At 30.7% G+C, this 19808-nt stretch overlaps 1 protein-coding gene across 1 annotated transcript in view; it reads right to left on the bottom strand.

The window, feature by feature from the left end:
• The window catches only part of LOC139529105 (trafficking protein particle complex subunit 11-like), a 61416-nt gene that overhangs the window by 20751 nt on the left and 20857 nt on the right, over positions 1-19808 (bottom strand). Inside the window, exons 5-21 of the mRNA XM_071325379.1 lie at positions 18523-18622; positions 17551-17624; positions 16908-17004; positions 15978-16111; positions 15394-15535; positions 14381-14471; positions 13477-13556; positions 12634-12712; positions 12151-12205; positions 11406-11551; positions 10872-10933; positions 3006-3132; positions 2515-2587; positions 1877-1934; positions 1480-1638; positions 839-1017; positions 39-164 (exon numbers count right to left, since the gene is read on the bottom strand). Coding sequence (XP_071181480.1) covers positions 39-164; positions 839-1017; positions 1480-1638; positions 1877-1934; positions 2515-2587; positions 3006-3132; positions 10872-10933; positions 11406-11551; positions 12151-12205; positions 12634-12712; positions 13477-13556; positions 14381-14471; positions 15394-15535; positions 15978-16111; positions 16908-17004; positions 17551-17624; positions 18523-18622 — 1782 coding nt within the window. The remainder of the gene's footprint in view (positions 1-38; positions 165-838; positions 1018-1479; positions 1639-1876; positions 1935-2514; positions 2588-3005; positions 3133-10871; positions 10934-11405; positions 11552-12150; positions 12206-12633; positions 12713-13476; positions 13557-14380; positions 14472-15393; positions 15536-15977; positions 16112-16907; positions 17005-17550; positions 17625-18522; positions 18623-19808) is intronic.

The raw sequence follows: 19808 nt of genomic DNA, 5'->3' as shown, positions 1-19808 counted from the left end.
TCTTTGAAAAATTTAATGTAACAAAGAGGAAATCTTACCTAACATCCATAATATCTAATGATTCCTTATTTTCTACATCAATCACTAGTTGGTAGAACTCATTCAGCAGACATGGTGGTTCATGGTGTAATGTAAAGTTAACATTGGCTGGTCTGTGGGTCACTCTTCAAATTAGAACAATTCATTACATAAATAATTAATTTCTAACGGAATATAAACAGTGAAATTCTTGAATATCTATTTTTATAATTTGACCATTTAAATTATAAGCTTTATATTATAGATGGAAATTAATTGACTGATTGACAACTGCTTAAGGTCCAGCACACAATTTTAGATGCAATTTCAGATTAATCTCCTGAGACATAAATATTAACCATGCTTTGTATGTAAAGACCATAATGAGTCAGATTTGTAAAATGACATCTAACAATGTAACAGTTTACAGGAAGATATTTCTTTTTCCACATAACAAATATTCATATGGTACCTAGTCAGTCAGTCAGAGTCTTGTTTGAGTCACATGGGCATTCAGTTTGCCATAAAAGAATTACACCCAAAACAAACCTGTTCAAATTGATTTTAAGTTTTCACAATCTTCTTGACAGAGAGAATTGTAACAATCTCTTTAGGATTAAGGCATGCGTTTTTTTTCTCAATCAACCATAATCATTTTTTTTTTACACAACAAAGTAATGACTGAGAATTAGGTTATAATTCATTTTAAGGCATAATTACTTGATGGCAGATTTAACATCAATAGTATCCCACTCCAATGGTCCCTGGCTGTTTACATGTTTTGGTAAGATAGACAAGGCTATCTGTAAGGATAACTTACTTGATGGCAGATTTAACATCAATAGTATCCCACTCCAATGGACCCTGACTGTTTATATGTTTGGGTAAGATAGACAAAGCCGTCTGTAAGGGTGTGACAGCATCACCACCCCCACCAACCCACTTCAACTTTCCTAAACTTCCTGTTTCTAAACCAAACTCTAAAACAACTGCCGTTATCTAAAAAGAACAAACACAATGCAAGTTCTACATTCAAACTGGAATAAACCAATGAGGTTATCTGACCAAGACAATAGGTAAGTTTACAGAAGGCTGATTTAAATTGATATTTATCTCAGTTCTAAAAGTTAGAGAATGATGGCTTCATCAATATTTGTAGGGTATCCACTATTGTTAATACCTTAGATAAAATTTATCTCTAAATATTAAATGGAGAAGAATATACATTTAAACTGACTTTATCAACACCACAAAATCAAACATGCAGGAAAATAGAAATTTCGCCTCAATTCACAAAATTTGTACTATTGAAAACAATTGGAATTCAAAGCATATCATTAAAAAAAATTATATTTGAACATGGAAAGCAACTAAATAGATTTTTAATATAAAGAATTGAGATAAAAGAGTTTTAGATATAAAGAGTCAACTGTATTGAGGCTTATTTATAACATTGCTTACCTCTAGCTGTGTATCAACATCATCCTTTACAGGTAGAAAACTAAATTTATAAGATTTTGGTTTTCCTGGTACTAAATATAGATCAGCCTCTGTGCCTTCAGACTCTGAAGCAGCTGACACACCATGGCCATCAATAACAATACAGTACTGGTTGTATATCTGTAAATGTTGAATAATTGTTGTTTAAGCAATGTACAGTGTCAATATTCCATAACCCACTAATTTTAACGAGCCATTTTCATGAATAGAAAATAAAGCAAATACAAATAGTTGCCAATATGAAAAACTCGTATCTCCCTTTTAATAATTATCCAGAAATTAACTAAATGGTAAAATTAAATTATTGTTAAGCCTGCTTAAAAGTTTTATAGGCGAAACATAGAATCCATCAACATACCTGGTTACTAAAGAAAACTGACAACTTTGAAAATCTCACTGGAAATTGACAGCTTGCTCTAAAAATACAAATTAAGCTTATTTTAGGGGAAAACAAGAATGTGTCCCTAGTATATGAATGCCCCATCTGCACTATCATTTTATATGTTCAGTTGACCCTGAAAATGGAGGACAATCTCTAATTAAAAATATCATATGGAACATGTGTACTAAGTTTCAAGTTGATTGGACTTCAACTTCATCAAAAACTACCTCAACCAAAAACTCTAACCTGAAGTGGGACAGATGAAGGAATGGACGAATGAACAGAAGCACAGACCAGAAAACATAATGCCCATAAATGGGTCATAAAAAATATTTGTGGTTAAGTTTTAAAAATTCCAATCCAAAATGTATTTTATTAACATTTTGTTCCTTTCTGTCAATTTATACCATTGCTGAAATTTATATGTAGATTTAAGGCATTAAAAAGAAATTGAGGTTTTTGTTTAAGGTTTTGTCATATATTTCACTGCAAAAATAACACTTGCAATAGGAAAATTTAAACTTATTGCAAACTTTATCATTTATTTCCCATTTTGTAGTGATTTTTTAAAAAGTGTTTATTTTAGCACTTATAGATAAAAGTTATTGTCTTACCTGAGGAATACATCCAATTCTATTTCTTTATCTGCAGACACAGTATCAACAGTAAATCTGGCTTTACACTCAACTGTAATGGGGAAAAGAAATTTTTGTTATGAAAAAAAAAGACCTCAAGGAATGTGTGCTTTTAAAAAAGTTTATTGTTAGCTTCTGATGATATATACCAGATACAGATATCTGGAAATATTATCTTTACCACAAAATAACTCTAAAACTCAAAAGATACATGTTCATATACACTGAATCAAGTGTGATATGATATTTCTTCAATTAAAACAGTTAATATTAACATAAGCATTTGATGCAATACTAATCTGGTCCATTTTTGCTAAACATCAAAACATTACAACATTGCAAAACTTTCGCATTCAATGCATTTGTGAATTGATAATAGCAGTAACCTGCAATGACAAGTAAAGGATTGTTTTGAACATTTATTAAGGAATAAATTGGCATTTTTGGCTAGATATAAAACAGATTTTTACCAAAAGGAACAATATTCTGCATTTCTATGGTGAAGGTACATGGAGTATCCATTGTAGTCTGCCATAATCTTCTAGCTGCTTCTGACCCCTGAGGGTCCAGACCTGGCTCTGGTTCAGGCTGGTCGTTCTGAAAAAACATAGTCATGTGTTACAGAACTTATCATAAGCGATATGAACAAATGACAAACAGAAAATAATCTCCTTGTGCATAAGACTAAGGTCAAAGTTTTTATTTTATTTTGCTTATGCTTGTTAGTAATTTTTTTCATATGATAAATGACCTCAAAACAAGCAAAAATAAAAGAAGAATATGTCTTAAAGGGAAACTTCGCAAAAAAATCAAAAATTGATATTATGTCCATTCTGTATAAAAATGCTCAAATTTATAGATATTAAAGTTTTATTCCGCTAAATAAGAGATCACCATCGATTTTAAATTTTGAGTATCAGTTCTCTGCTCTCCGCCATCTTGTCACCTTCTCCGATGAAAAATCCCGATATGTCTATAAACCACAAAGGAACAAAACTACAGTAAACGATGTAGTCGTAATTGCGTGTCGATATCTTGTCAATCGTACGGTTGTTTTATCTGACTGAATAACTTGATACGGAAAATGGTCTTATATTTTTAAATAACCATATAGTCTGTTATTTTTAAACTGATAATATTGTAATTAGTTAAAAAGTCAAAGTTCAAATCATAAATAAGTGTTCCGTGGAAATTGTTTTCGAAAATCTAATTCGTTCATAATTCTTTCAAGTAATAAACTTTATTTAAATAAATTCGGATCTTCCCTCATCTGATCACCAGCATGGCTAAAGGTATTACTCCCAAAGGTATTGGAAGGGGTGTAAGGTGACACGTCCAGGTATTCAATCGATTTCCTGTCCGGCTGGCTTGCAAGTTCATGCATCGTTTCACTTCTGTAGGTATTGATCAGTGTACACGACCGTTACTTATAACTTTCCATTTTGAACTATCAGGTGCATGTATAATATACATTTTTGTCTTGCGTGTCCGAAAGTGATATTTATACTAGTCATTACTGAACTCATACGCTTGTTTATAAATAACATTTCTGGTGTAAAGAATATTATCTATAAAAAAAAATTAATACAAAAAAAAAAATTGAAGAAATACAAATCTATTTACATATTTTTCCAAGGGTTAATTTGGGAAAATGTAATATATACTCATTGTCAATAGTTTAGGACAGATTGGAACATACCAGAATTATTGATTTAAAAAAATGTGCGCACTTGTCGACGATTCGTGTATACATACGCCTGGGTAGAAAGTTACGGAACTATAGTCAGTAGCGCAATTTAAAATATGTATACATGTATACATTGAACATAAGAAAGAAACATACATTTTGTGTAAATTGTGGTAAAAGTTTTGTAAATTATTATAGACTAGTCCACGTATGCCAACAGTATGTAATCAATGAATTCGATAAGACTATTGTTTACCAAAAGAAGAAGAAGAAAAAAAAAGAAACAATTTGATTTAAATACAGGTCAATTTATAACTTGCTTTGGTTCATCGAAGTTAAGAACATAGTAAACTCACAGATTTATATATCAATTAGATTGTTCTCGAATAAAGGACGAAATTTGTCATCATCACAATTGTTCCAACATTCATGTAAAATATATGCAACTGGACGTACACTAATAATCCCCAAGGGATGTGAATATTTTCTAGGAAAACTATTGAGTATCAATTTCGGGATTTATTTTCTTTCTTGATATTCAATGACAGCAATTTAAAGAATAAACTGCTTGTCGGATATTTGTCCGCTTTAGGGGTATTCTTGCAAGTTGAACAGACTTATAATAACATTCAAAAATAGGGAATGATAACATTAAATTCGTTGTCTTTTAATTTTAAACATCGTTGGTCAAATAGTTATTTAAGTATATATATACCTTGGGAGACGACGATTATTATAGTAGTCTCAGATTTTAATAAGGACGTTCCCGATTATGAATAAATTTGGTTGACGTTTTTCACACTTGAAAAGAATATCTATTCGTAATTTTTCGATTCCATTCCAATACAAAAGTATTTTTTCTTTATTCGTACATATTATATTCCGCTTCGGTAGAGTTATCTTCAGATAGTTTCATATATTAATTAATACATGGCTTCCAAAAGTCTAAATGTAAGTGTTCTCGTACATTTTTTCGCCCAATAAAGACAAATAAAAATGATTTAGTAAAGCTATTTGTAATTTCTAAGTCCCCCTTTTTTATGAGACATAAATCAAGGACAAGACTTGTATATCATTTCATTCTGACATATGAATTAAGTTTCCCGTCTTTAACCGAAAATTGTGTATTTCTTAGTAAATTAACTTATTTGAATTCAAATAAATAATAGCACCAAATATAATTAAATAATTCCACGGCGACCAATTTTTATTTGTCATCAACTTGAATATGTATTTGTAATGTGTGTATTAAATGCTCCCACTGATCCGAATAGACAGTCACACCTGGCAAGGTGTGCCCTAGAGGCGTGGTTAAATATCGAAGTGCAAATAACAATTTACCTTTCAACAAGCCATCTACGAGTATTGCCACAGAACCGTGAATACACACATCGTATAAACCTAGTCATAGCAGAGATAGTAAAAGGTCAATAATCATGAGGCCCCTCATGGGGGGGTCCTAGTAATCACATAATCACCATTTTTTTGCCAATATAATCACATAATCATTAAATATTTGCTTATCTTTAGTAATCAAATAATCATAAACTAAAAATACAGTCCTAGGTAATCAAATAATCATGAAATATTTGGCTTGATAATCAAATAATCATTAAAAAAACGGCCAAGTAATCACATAATCAAAAACCCCATGAGGGCCCTCAATCATGAGTACACCAACATATTGTCTTTACAGATTATTGTACTTTAATTTGTTCACCTTATCAGTCCGAAAATGCATTTATTAAAAATAAATTTATAACTTTTTGTGTTGTCTACAAACATAATTCGAATATATACGTTTAACATAGATAATTTATCTCACGAATGAGTACAATTGAACGTCTGTGCGTTTTATCTTCTTATTATCGGATGGTTATTAGATAAAGCATAAGTCATCGGCGCGCTTACGATTACGTTAAAATATGATTAAAAACCAAGACTTTTAATGATTGTATTTTAAATCCCGGCATGCAAAAATCAGGAGAAAACGTCACGACCTACAGGAAGTAGTTGATATTTTTTCATTAATTATTGAATTTCTCCTTTATTACTGCACATATAGCGATAAAACTTTGTGAATATATATATTATGTCATAATGAACATATTTAAACCATAAGTAAAAAATCGTGAATTTTCCCTTTAAGCATTGCAATTCTCCCAAGTTAAAAACACGCATAACTCTGACTGCATGTTGTTGTCTTAGCATTGTGTATGAGTTTCAAAACATTTGAGGAAATCTTATGTTAGAGTTCGGAAACGTTAATGGGACAGACAGCACGACAGATGTATGGTCAAGGGTAATACTTAAAGCCCCTTTGCCTACAGCAGGGGCATGATATTAAGAACAAACAAAAAATTAAAACAAATAAAAGACAATGACATGGTATCACAGATTGTCATGACACATCTGATATTATAACTGCCAACTAAATACTGTAAATTCAGAAATTATTGAAATCTTTTTTTAATGTGAAAACTACATTTTTGTACATGTACTTGAGTATTGTGATAATTAGAACTAACAATCTGATATCAAATACATATTTCTGTACATATATAGCTTTTCCTAAAATTGCAATAACTTACATTGTAACTTGCATTTTTGTTCATTCTTCAAAAATTGCAATAAATGCACACAATCATTTCTGAATTCAGAGTATATAATTATCTGAGTAAGAATTTTCTAATTTTATTTACTTAAAAACTTAATAATTTTTTACATCTGTAGTCTCTTATGCAATGCTGTGATAGTTATATGCCATTATATCAGTTCCTGTTACATTTGTCCCAGTGGAAATAAGATTACTAATAATTATTTTCACTTTGAATTTATAACACAAAAGTACACCTATTTCTTAAATTTAAACACTACCACTAATAATACTTTTACTCCTACAGTTTCTTACAGTCACTGGGGTAAAGCTGATGACCGTAACTGCATTCACGGTCATCCCAAGATGTCGGATGAAAAATTAGGTCAGTTTCTGTATTGTCTGTTAAAGTGTTTCTGTATCATTTTCTTTACAAATCATACATTGAAACGATGTAAATTTATAAAAGAATCACTCGAAAATCACTAATTACTTCCGAGAAATGTGCATGAAACGGGAAATTCGATTTGAAAAAATCGTTAAGATGACCGTAAATCATAATCAAAATATTTTCAAGATGACCGTAACATAAAACAAGGATGACCGTGATTGGTAAAAAGATGACCGTAACTTGTAAAGGATGACCGTAAATTGCATTTTTCTCGTAAACAATGAAATATTTATTGATATCGACGTTAAAATTTTAACACAAATTGACAGCGATACGACGAAAATTTGAAGAAACATGAATGTGTCCCTAGTACACGGATGCCTCATCTACACTATCATTTTCTATGTTTAGTGGACTATGAAAATGGGATAAAACTGTAATTTGGCATTAGAATTAAAAAGATCATACCATAGGGGAAAATGTGTACTAAGTTTCAATTGTATTTAACTTGAAGCTGGACAAACGGACAAACAAACAGACGAACGGACGAACGTACGCACAGACCAGAAAAACATAATGCCAATAAATGGAGCATTAAAAACATTAATAATACATACGAATATTTGGTAATCGAGCCCATGTGTATGGTTCCAGAGGAAGCAGATTAAATTCTTAATTTGTCTTAATATATGCAGGCGGAAACACTTTTGAAATAGAACAAACGAATCGAAGCTCTGTGTTTATCGAGAAAGCGATAAATGTTAACTGTAATGTTTGATATAGTAACAAAATTTTAAAAAGTTAATAGAAACAAATAAAACGACAATTTTCTTATTTTTAAAAACACCATTTGCATACGTTTTCAATGTATCTATTACATAGTAATGCAAAACAATAAGATATCAAGTCGACGACATGGTTCTTATCGGGGCCTTTTATAGCTGACTATGCAGTATGGGCTTTGCTCATTTTTGAAGGCCTTACGGTTACCTATAGTTGTTAATGTTTGTGTCATTTTGGTCTTTTCTGGATAGTTGTCTCATTGGCAATAATACCACATCTTCTTTTTTATATATAGTATCTATAAGTTGGATGTAGAAAATGCATAACCTCCGATTTTTTTTTTATCACGGACGGAGAACATATCAATCTTTTAGTTCAGAAATTTTCGTGTCTGTCCTTCCATTATGTGAATCAAGAAAAAATTCCCCAAAACAGGTAACGATTGTATCGAAACGAGAAAAATCGAGTGCACCTTTTTATGTTAGGCATGTTTGGGGTGTATATTTTGTCTTTAAAACGTACAAAGCAAGAGTATTTTATATAGCATCTCGCTTCAGATTCTATCATTATTATGTATCAAAGCTACAGGTTGACTTTATAACGTAAAAAAAATGACAGGACGAAAAGATGAAATATATGGGTCAAGTAAAGAATCACAAAAACAGAGTAGGTGTGTTCGAATAGCTATTTTTTCTAAAAGTACTTGACGACAGTCTTTTAATTTGGATGATGAAAATGGATATCTTCGAAAAAATATGATTTTCTTGTGTGTGATAACTAGGGTTTATAATCTTCAACTACTGAAAATGTTTAGTCTGCCCTTCCACGAAATATTTAATTAGAATTTTTTTAAATGCTTAAGAATTTTCAAAAATTCCATCTGACATCCGAACAGACAATATTTTAAGTTGAATCAATGCAGACAAGATCATTAACTAATGCTCATTAGCTAGTAGATACATTTGTCTTTTAAAATATAACTGACATATAACGATCGATCGTAATGGTGCTATGTGGATAAATTTATCAGTTTTCAAGAGCAAAATTGGCAGAGCGTCATCCCTACAATGGCTTCCATTTCTACGATTGTGAGCATGAACTGGCGTAATGGGGAGATAATTTTGAAGAAGTAGAATCCTGACTGTATGAATAACATTTCTGTATATATACAAATTGACAACGTTCCGCCTTGTGATACGCTTTTCGTACAATACTATTTTAAGGATCTACTTTGCTGGAGCTCATCTTCACTAGTTTATTCGAATGATATTTTCAAAATGTTTCTCAACGGTTATTTTATTTGCATGACAAAATGAAAGACGATATAATATCAATGGGTGTACATGCCAATTTTCGGCATTTTTAAAAATGTGTATTTATTATATGTCTTTTAATGGAATCCCAGACACAAAAAAAAAAATCTTTTGTCGAGCAGTTGAAGGCTGTGCACCGCATTTTTTTTCATTATGCTTGTAAGGTGTCATTTTATCGCGCTTTTGTAGCATTTTTTCCCTTCCTGTTCATTTGCATGTCTTTTGTCAAATTCATTTTAAAAATTAAACCCTCTACTGTTAAAAAGATACATATGGTAATCTTTGCATTTGAAGCACGTCTTATTTTCTTCTACCTATAGGATAAAACTCTCATGTTAATATGTGTATTCCAACACTATTAATCATTTGATATAAAAAGATAGTTATATAAATACGGATATTTCTTAGAATTGAGGGTCATCCTTTAAAAATTACGGTCATCATTTACAAATTACGGTCATCTTAAAAGCAGTTACGGTCAGCCTTGTTATGAATCTCTGATTCTGTTACGGTCATCTCGATCGTGATTTACGGTCATCTTGGCGATTTTTTCAAATCGAATTTCCCGTTTCATGCACATTTCTCGGAAGTAATTAGTGATTTCCGAGTAATTCTTTTATAAATTTACATCGTTTCAATGTATGATTTGTAAAGAAAATGATATAGAAACACTTTAACAGACAATACAGAAACTGACCTAATTTTTTCATCCGACATCTTGGGATGACCGTGAATGCAGTTACGGTCATCAGCTTTACCCCAGTGTACAGTAGGTCAATATCAAATGTCTGGGAAGATTATTCCAGAAACACATGTTACCAGAAATAAGCTGATTCACCTTTAAAAAATACATGCAAAAATTGACAACTAAAAGTATTAGGAAAGTAAAGAATTTCCAAAAATTTTAAAGTTATCTTACATATCCTAACGTCCATAATTAGACAGGTGAATAAAAACAAAACTCTATAAAAATTACTAAATGATATTACCTCTTGTATTATACATATTTCAGTTATTATCAAAAATAATTTCAATTGACAATGTCAAGGGAGATAATTCTACTCATCTTTTGGGGAATACCTGGGATGATGGGACCTAAGACAAATTATACATAAATTTTATTGACATACTGATTGAGACCATTCTTAGTTAAATTTGTATGTACTCATTGAAAATTTTGCTTATTTTGTAATAAATGATTTTTTTTTCAAATTGAAAAATAAAGAACTTTATCATATCTTTGTCTTTTGGACTTTATAAATAGTTGTTTCACAGACACTCATACCACATCTCTTTATTTTGATATCTCAAAATCAGTTTAAATTTTGCTGATATATCGTTAGAAAATGCATTCAAAGTTAATATCAGCTAACGTTGAACTTGATAACTTTTCTTGGCTAAATTTTGAAAAGATGAAATATTTTCTCATGTATCTTTACCCAAACTGAAGAACTTAGAGATTTCAAACAGGGAAATGTGGATTTTTAAGCCATCAAACCCAAATGTTTTTTTTTTATCAGTAGTGATATTGAGAACAACAGTGTCTTAGATTAGAATTTTACTCACAGACATAACTTTGATCAGATTCATTTGGATTCTTGTCTTTTCTTCCACACTACATTTAGAATCTTATAAACAATTAAGGTCATTTCATTTACAATGTTTGTTTTTGTAGTTTTATAAGAAAAACATAAAATCTAAATAAATTAATATCAAAGCAAATCTACCTGTTTTCCATAGTCATGATAGTAGAATCCAAAATATTTAAAAGTTTTAATTACAGGCAGGCTACATTTTTGGCAACTTGGATAGGAAAATATAAAATCAAAAAATCATATTATAAAATTTAAATCTCTAACACTCACAATGTAAAAGTTTCAGAAGTCAATATTGATCCTGTGAAGATACAATCAACTAACTACTTATTTCAAGAGCCTTGTTGCAATTTCTAGAAAAGATTTTAAGATTTAAAATATTATCTGTTCAAACTTTCATCTTTTCAATCAAGAGTAACCAATGCCACTCTATTTAGTTTGAGCCATTTTTCTAAATGGCTGTTTCTTTCAATCAAAGCCATTTTTATTTTCAGTAATTGGATACAGGTTCCTATCAATTCCATGCAATTAGAGACATAATCTTGCACTTTAGCTGTTAAGTAGGCACATTTTAAGGAAATGTCCAGTATTGAGGTCAGTAACAGCCACCATCTTTCTGCTCTATAATCCCACATAACTTTGTTAAGCAACCTGCAAAATATCAAAGTCAACAATTGAAAATAACAATGTACTCTTATTTGTACAGTTTATTTTCTATCCATGAGTTTGACTCTCCCTCTGGTATCTTTTGTCCCTCTTTTATTTAAGTATTTGCTATTGGTATTATGTAGCTGAATGAAATACTGCAAATATGGAATAATCAATGTAATTTTTGATGGTTTCAAATTGTTTAAAGTGACATTTTTAATATGCAAGTGTTTATTTACCCTAGAATAACTAGATGTCCGTATGATGCACATATTTTACCCATTAGTATATATGTAACATTACCCTTTTTGGGTCACATAAGTTAATAATCATATTTTTAAGTCATCAAACAATTGACTTATTGAGACCTGCAGATTATGCTTTCCTTTAGCTATTTCAGAGTAGTCTATAGCTAGTCCTACAGACAAATAGATTGGTTATCTGTCAGACTAGTATATTCTTAAAGGAGGGTAGTTAACCTAACTTTATAATGACTTCACAGTTCAACTAACAAGCAAGTTAACAAAGATTCTACCTTTACCAACACACCCAAGGCATTCTGCTGTAATTGAAATATTCTGACAGGTCTACTACAAACTTACATCAAAGATTTACTGTAGTCTTTAGCATGGAAGTACTCCTCACCCATCTGTACCACTACAATGTAATAACACATACTTCTTTAATACATGCATCTTATTTATGCTTCATTTTTATGAGTTGTATTTTATATTTATACCTTCATTTACTGTGGACTCATTTATTTTCGCGGGTACCGATTTTCGTGGATAAAGGAAAACATGTATGTTAGTGGATATTGAATTTCGTGGTTTTGCAAAGGTCTGCATTTGTTACTTTTTGAAATTTGTCATTTGGTGAACATTTAGTTTTGTGGTTTACCTGTACCCACGAAATCCATGAAAATTGGTCCACAACGAAGAATAATGAATCCACAGTAACCTTTTGTAAGATCTCATTTAAACAAATGGTTAAACACTTTGAGTGTTACTTAAGTAACTTTGCGAATTATTTGATATTGTATTTTTTATCATGGATTTCATTGAATAAAACTATAAACATCTTACTTAGATATCTCTTCATCCTTGGAGACTTGTATTTCTTGAACTGAGCCACAGCACTACTCAGCAATGGTATAATTAACCACTGAAATAATCATAACATTTATTACTGTAAACAAACTTATTTTTGTTAATCGTTTTATTGCATGTGGTTATTTCTACCGGATTACACAATATCTAAGAGAGATTTTTCTAATTTTTTGGACTTCATTTTAAATAAATATTGAGATGCCCCAAATTCTTTTAAACACATGTACATAGGCAATTTTCTAATAGAGTTTTGATTAAAGAAACACTTAAAATATGCTCTGACTAAAATGAATTTCTGCCATACAATCAGCATATCGTTTCAATTTTTTATCTCAAAAAAATTTCAACATCAAATACAGAAAATTTGGCAAAGAACAAAACAAGTGTGTATTCTTCCATTTTCATAAAATCTTAATAACTGTTAATTAAGAATCAAAGAGATTTAATTTCAATAATAACAAATACTTTATCATTGCATTATAGCATACATACACCTGATGTTCAGGTGTTGTCCGTTGTTGATGTGGTTCAAATGTGTTTCTCAAGTTTCATTTTTTACAAAGATAAGACTTGATTTTCCTGTTTGAATGATTCACACTACTCATTTTTAGGGCTCTTTATAGACTGCTATTCAGTGTGAGCCAAGGCTCTGTGTTGAAATTTTTGGATGGAAAGTTGTCTCATTGGCACTCATACCACATCTTTTTATATCTATCTATTGTCTATTTCAATTCTTAAACATGTTATTCATGGACTCCTTGTGTGTATTTCATGCTTATAAACGATTATTTCTAAAAATATTACTGATCTGACACCTACAGAATGGTCTTCCTGTACTTCTAAACTCTGTAAAGCTAGAACACCATCCTTTTCTCTTTGTAGATCTGGAGCCTCAATACCTATTTAAAATTTAAGCATCATCAAATATTCAATTTGAACTCTATGTAGTATGAACTTTTACATGAAAATATAACGATCCTGCCACATTTTTTTGTGCCAGCACCAAGTAAGGAATTTCATAATTGGTTTAATGAGCAATTTTTACATTTTCTGTTTGATCTATTTGCCTAATATTTCTTAAGATCATAAACAGGACATAATACATTAAAATATGAGACAATGATGTCAAGAATAAAAGCAGCAACATTGTACAGTCACTTTTAAATCTGAAGTATTTTTTATTAAGGCATAGGACTATTTAGAGACTGATACATGTATATTGTAAAGGTACATATTTAAGTGTTGAAGAACATACAAGTATGTTGACCCTATCAAAATAATATTTTAGATGTTTTAAGGTATTTATCCCACATCTATTATTCATATTAGAGATACATTTAATTTAGTAAAAACAATTAGTGGCTATCAAGAAACACACCCTCACAGTCATGCAATCTTTTCATTATTAGGGAACAGTAAAAGCTGAGACTAAATAAAACATAATTGTGGTTCCTATCAAATGTATGAAGATTTGATGAATGAACAAAAATATTTGTGATATTGTGATAGTTCATTTCACCATTTCACAAATGTTTTTGTACATTCACAATTTCAATTCACAAATAATGGAAACATAGGAGGTATTTTAATTAATGCTAAAACAATGATTTCAAAATCTAAAATGCAAGTTTTTATTTTTACGGAACATTATACTGTTGCAAGTATTCATAAAAATACGAGAACACCCCAATACATTCTGAATATACAGTATTAAGATACTAACTCTGGTGTCCCTGTCTCCAAGGTCTTTGTCCATAAAAGTCTAATTTATACAGGTTTTCTAATGGATCAGGATGAAGAACCTGTGTCAAAGGCTGAAAACAAATGTTACATAATGTTCAAACAATGTAAGAAGTAACTGAATATTTTGTTAACAATCTCCTCTTTGACAACTAAATAAGATTAAATTATTATTGTTTTATAAGTACATAATACCATACATAGACAGGTTGGTCTAACTATTATTTTCTTGCAGAACAAATGTTGAATTTTGCTTTTGAAACTTTTTAGCAGATATAATCTGAATAGACTGTCAAAATACATAAGACTAAAAAGAGATGTACATGTATAGTATTAGAGCATTACTGAAACAGAGACCAAACTATGTAAGACTAAATGATATCAGCTCTAGAAGCATATAAAATTGAGAATGGAAATGGAGAATGTGCCAAAGAGACAACAACCCGACCATAGAAAAAAACAACAGCAGAAGGTCAACAACAGGTCTTCAATGTAACGAGAAATTCCCGCACCTGGAGGCGTCCTTTAGCTGGCCCCTAAACAAATATATACTAGTTCAGTGATAATGAACACCATACTAATTTCCAAATTTTACACAAGAAACTAAAATTAAAATAACACAAGACTAACAAAGGCCAGAGGCTCCTGACTTGGGACAGGCGCAAAAATGCGGAGGGGTTAAACATGTTTGTGAGATCTATAATCTGTTTAATAATTGGTAGTTTTAAGATCATTTTGTTATGATAGTAGACTCTATCTATTCTACTTTTATCTGAAAATCTATGGGTAGTAGGAACACATACCTTTTATGTAAAAAAAAATGTTTTGAGAAAAATAACTTTTTTAACACATATAAAGTTGTTTTTTGACCGATCAGTTTAGCTAAACAATTTCCTTCTTCTAGTATCTTGAACTAGGACAGTTTTATAACTATTAAAGACTTGGTTTCTTTACCTTTTTTTTTGAAGTATGTGACCTCTAGACTTTTCCTCTTACCTTACATAGTCCTCTACACAACTGTTTCCTAGCAACGGCATGATTGGCAGCTTGTTGGTAGTAGAACCCAGGATGCTGAGTTTGTATGGCCGTTAGTCCTAACTTGATAGCTTCATCAAATAAGTCTCCAAAAACTTGAAACCTAAACATTGAAACAGGGTATTAATACAGTTCACTTTGCATACATAATCCAACAATTGGAACTTAGTGACCTTCTCCATCCATACAAAAACAATTCAAGTGCCTTCCAACAGCCCCATATATTATATTTTTGGAGTAGCACTAAAGAAATGTTACATTTCATGTGATGCATTTGTTATGTTGGAAAGTATTTGTCACGATCTTGGTGATCAACAGACATAATTAATTTTTTTACCCATATGATTAAAATAAAAGGTTGGGTTAAGTATATACTTGACACAATCTGTGTCTACATATTCCATGACCCCTGAGAATTTTACTGACATTAAAAAAGTTGTTTTTTTATAGATTGCATAATTTTTAATTTATCTTAAAATTCATATATATGATCATCACAACTACTAAAATATATGTCATGTGACTTATAAAGTTGATATACTAACTGTTTCGACATCCATGCACTGTGCTCAAATGCTAACTCAGCAATTCCAATCTTCCCTTTGAAGAAGTCAATATGTTTCCTAAACTGTGCTATAGCATCTAGAGGAGCATTGTGTTGGAATGATAATCTGCAAATCTGAAAATGAAAATTTGCTTTTTTAAGAATATCATTTATTGGAATTTAAGAATATTTTTACACAACTTCAGAAAAATGCTGTAAAAAGAATTCACTAAGCACTTGATTTTTTTTTTATTAAATAAAAAGAGATGTCAGATATAAATAAATCAGACCTATTTGACAAAAAAAAAATACATCTATCTTCAATTCAAAAACATGCAGTACATCATAAACTTAAAATAGGTCATAGCCAGGTAACACTGAGTAAACCAATGAGTAAAGACATTTTCCATTGATTTTTATAGTTTGTTCTTATGTTGTACCGTTAAACCACTGTCCCAGGTTAGGGGGGGGGGGGGTTTGCAGCTAAAAACACGTTTATTTGTCCGCACATTAGTCAGGAGGTAAGTTTTCTCTTTTTAATTGTTTTAGGGCCTTTTATAGCTTGATATGTGGTATACCCATTGTTGAAGGCAGTATGATGACCTATAACTGTTCATTTCTGTGTCTCTTGTGGAGAATCGTCTCATTGGCAATCATACCGCATCATCTTATTTTCATAATGATAAATGACTACTGTGGATTTCATTTATTTTCATGGGTACCAATTTTCATGGATTGAGGAAAACTTACATGTTCGTGGATGTTTGATTTTGTGGTTTTGCTGAAATATGCATACAAACCTATAGAAAATTGTGTATTTGTTGAACATTTTATTTCTTGGTTCAATTGTTCAACCATGAAATCCACGAAAATTGGTTTCCAACGAAAAATAATGAATCCACAGTAGAATGTTAAAATCTTAAGTACAAACTTTGTAGTTGATGAAACCTGCTATACTCTTAATCTCCAACAAGTTGGTGTCATGCATTCTAAGTTCCAGTAAGTGTCCATATGCTTGTTTATAGTTCCTAAAATATAATCAGATGATTTATAAAATATGTACATCCCAATAGGAAATTTTAAATATTTCCAAGTATTTTGAAATATTTTCATTCAGATTTTTTTTACTGCTAATTATATAGTGAAAAGGTATTTTCAATGCTCAATCCAATAACAAAATTACAAATAAATAAATTTGGGTCCTACATTAATATTTAAATTTTCAATTATACTATATTCAAATAGTGTTGGTACTTATTTGTACTTGTAGCAAACTTACTGTTTAAAGGTTAATGACAATAAACATTTGAATTATAATTGAAATATTTTGTTTATATTTGCACTACATATTCTTAAATCTGTACTATTAACTTCTAGTGTGTCATTTTTTAATTTTTTTAAGAGCTTGCAGATTCCTGATAATCTTGCACAATACCTCCAGGGTAGCTATCATCAATCTTATTAATAGATGTACTAGGTAGAAGCATTTTACTTTACCAAAGTTGTAGGAGATTTTTCAAAATAAGGCCATTTCGGCAATGCAAACTTATCTTAATCTTTGTGTTAATACTTACTTGATAGCTGTGTGACTGTCCTGCTTTAGTTCATTGAAGAAGGCTATCTTAAACTGATGTCTCACAAACAGGAGCTAAAATTACAAATACAGTCAGTTCAAACTTACTTTACATAGATTCCACATGTTTTTTTTTTCATATTGATCTTTTTATTTTTACATTTAGGTACTTTTGATAACTATTTACACCACTGGGTCGATGCCACTGCTGGTGGACGTATCGTCCCCGAGGGTATCACCAGCCCAGTAGTCAGCACTTCGGTGTTGACTAGATTATCAATTATATGGTCATTTTTATAAATTTTATGTTTACAAAACCTTGAATTTTTTCGAAAAACTAAGGATTTTCTTACCCCAGGAGTAGATTACCTTAGCCATATTTGGCACAACTTTTTTGAATTTTGGATCCTCAATGCTCTTCAACTTTGTATTGATTTGGCTTTTTAACTATTTTGATCTGAGCGTCACTGATGAGTCTTATGTAGACGAAACGCGCGTCTGGCGTATAAAATTATAATCCTTGTACTTTTGATAACTAATTAGGTCTTTTTTTTTTTGGATTGTGAGAGAGCTGTCTACATATTCCATTATATCAATGTTCTATTTCTATCACTTTCATTTGGTCTCTTATGGAGAGTTATCTCATAGGCAATCATACCACATCTTCTTATTTTCATAATATATTGTAATTGTCATTTTTTTATCCACATTTTGAATCACTTAAAAATTTAATCTGCAACTATTTTTCATGTAATTAATATAAAAGGTAGAGAAGCATAAATCAATCAAATGTGTCTCTCACACATAATAATTTTACTTTTTTATGCTTTCCTAAGGTATTTCCATTTTTCGTAAATTTTAATTTTTACAAAAAAACAAGGCCTACCTACATGGATGTAACACCTCAATCAAAACCATTAACTGCAATAAACTATTCCCTAAACAAAGTGGAGATAGGTGTTACTATAATTACCTGGTGTGTTGTTTTGTTGAGGAAGTCTCTATGTGACTTGACTTTTCGTGCTTCACTATGATAGTAGCTTTGGGCCAATTCATAAAAAGCATTTTCTAATCTGTAAAATATAAACTTTACTGTAATATATCCTAGAAAAATAGTAAATATCAACTGAATGAATTTTTAATTGGGTCACAGTCAAGGTACTGTAAAGAAACTAGGTCACACATTTTTGTAAAATTTTACAACATTTGCTTGTTGATCTATATCTAAACATAAAACAAATTGCAGATGTCACTAACTTTAAAAAGTTAAATGTGTAAACAAATACTTTGGTCACATTAAATGCATTGTCAATTTATTTTATCATTGCTTTGAAATATGACTGTTTACAAATAAGGGTTCAAAGATTATATTTGCTATTTTAGAGAATGATGAGCCAAGGAAGCGAAGTGATATTATGTCTTTGCTGTTGCACATGCCATATAAAAAATAAATAGAGAATTAAAAGAGATGATGCCCTTGCTTGCATATAATGTTTTAAAGGATCATAACTACAGAATGGTGAAAGTGAATCCACTTAAATCAAACTTGATCTGAGTTTTGTGGTAATAAGCATTGTGTATAATTTTCATATAAACCAATTTCGTGACATATGTATGGACAGACAGACAAGGGTAAACCTTAATGCACCTTTCGCTAAGACGAGGGCCTACAATCCTTTCTTTTACACTTAGATGATCTACATTATACAAAGTCAAGGGTTTATTGTTTTTCTAAATCAAGTTATGATTCATTCAATCTCAGTTCTCCGATGACAATCATTAAATTATGACCTCACATCTTACTTACTAACAATTCATTTCATTTTAAAAGTGTTTCATCATAAAAATGAATGAGGATACTAAAGGAAGAGATGACTAAAGCAAACAAAGTAAATGTAAACTTCTGTCCATCATAAGAGATAAATACTTGACATTTTTAAGTAGAATGACTGAGAGTGCATATATATATGAAAATAATCAAGAATTCATTAAATATGTAAGAAGAATGGATATATATATTCACTATGGAACATGTCATTTGATATAAAAGATTGACCCTGACTCCCCAGGGGCGGATTTAGGCGGGGGCGTGGCGGGCGTGCGCCCCCCCCCTAAAATTTGCAAAGCATGGGTTGTCTTCAACTTATTTGAGTATCAGAAGAGACCATTCAATCTTTTTTAACATTCAAAGTATATAAAACAGTCAGTTTAACAGAATCAACGTAATTACTAATCAACTGACCTACGATTTATTTAAGT

The sequence above is a fragment of the Mytilus edulis genome, chromosome 6, assembly GCF_963676685.1.
Source record: "Mytilus edulis chromosome 6, xbMytEdul2.2, whole genome shotgun sequence".
Taxonomy (NCBI): Eukaryota; Metazoa; Mollusca; class Bivalvia; order Mytilida; family Mytilidae; genus Mytilus; species Mytilus edulis.
This window is presented reverse-complemented; position numbering and strand designations above follow the sequence as displayed.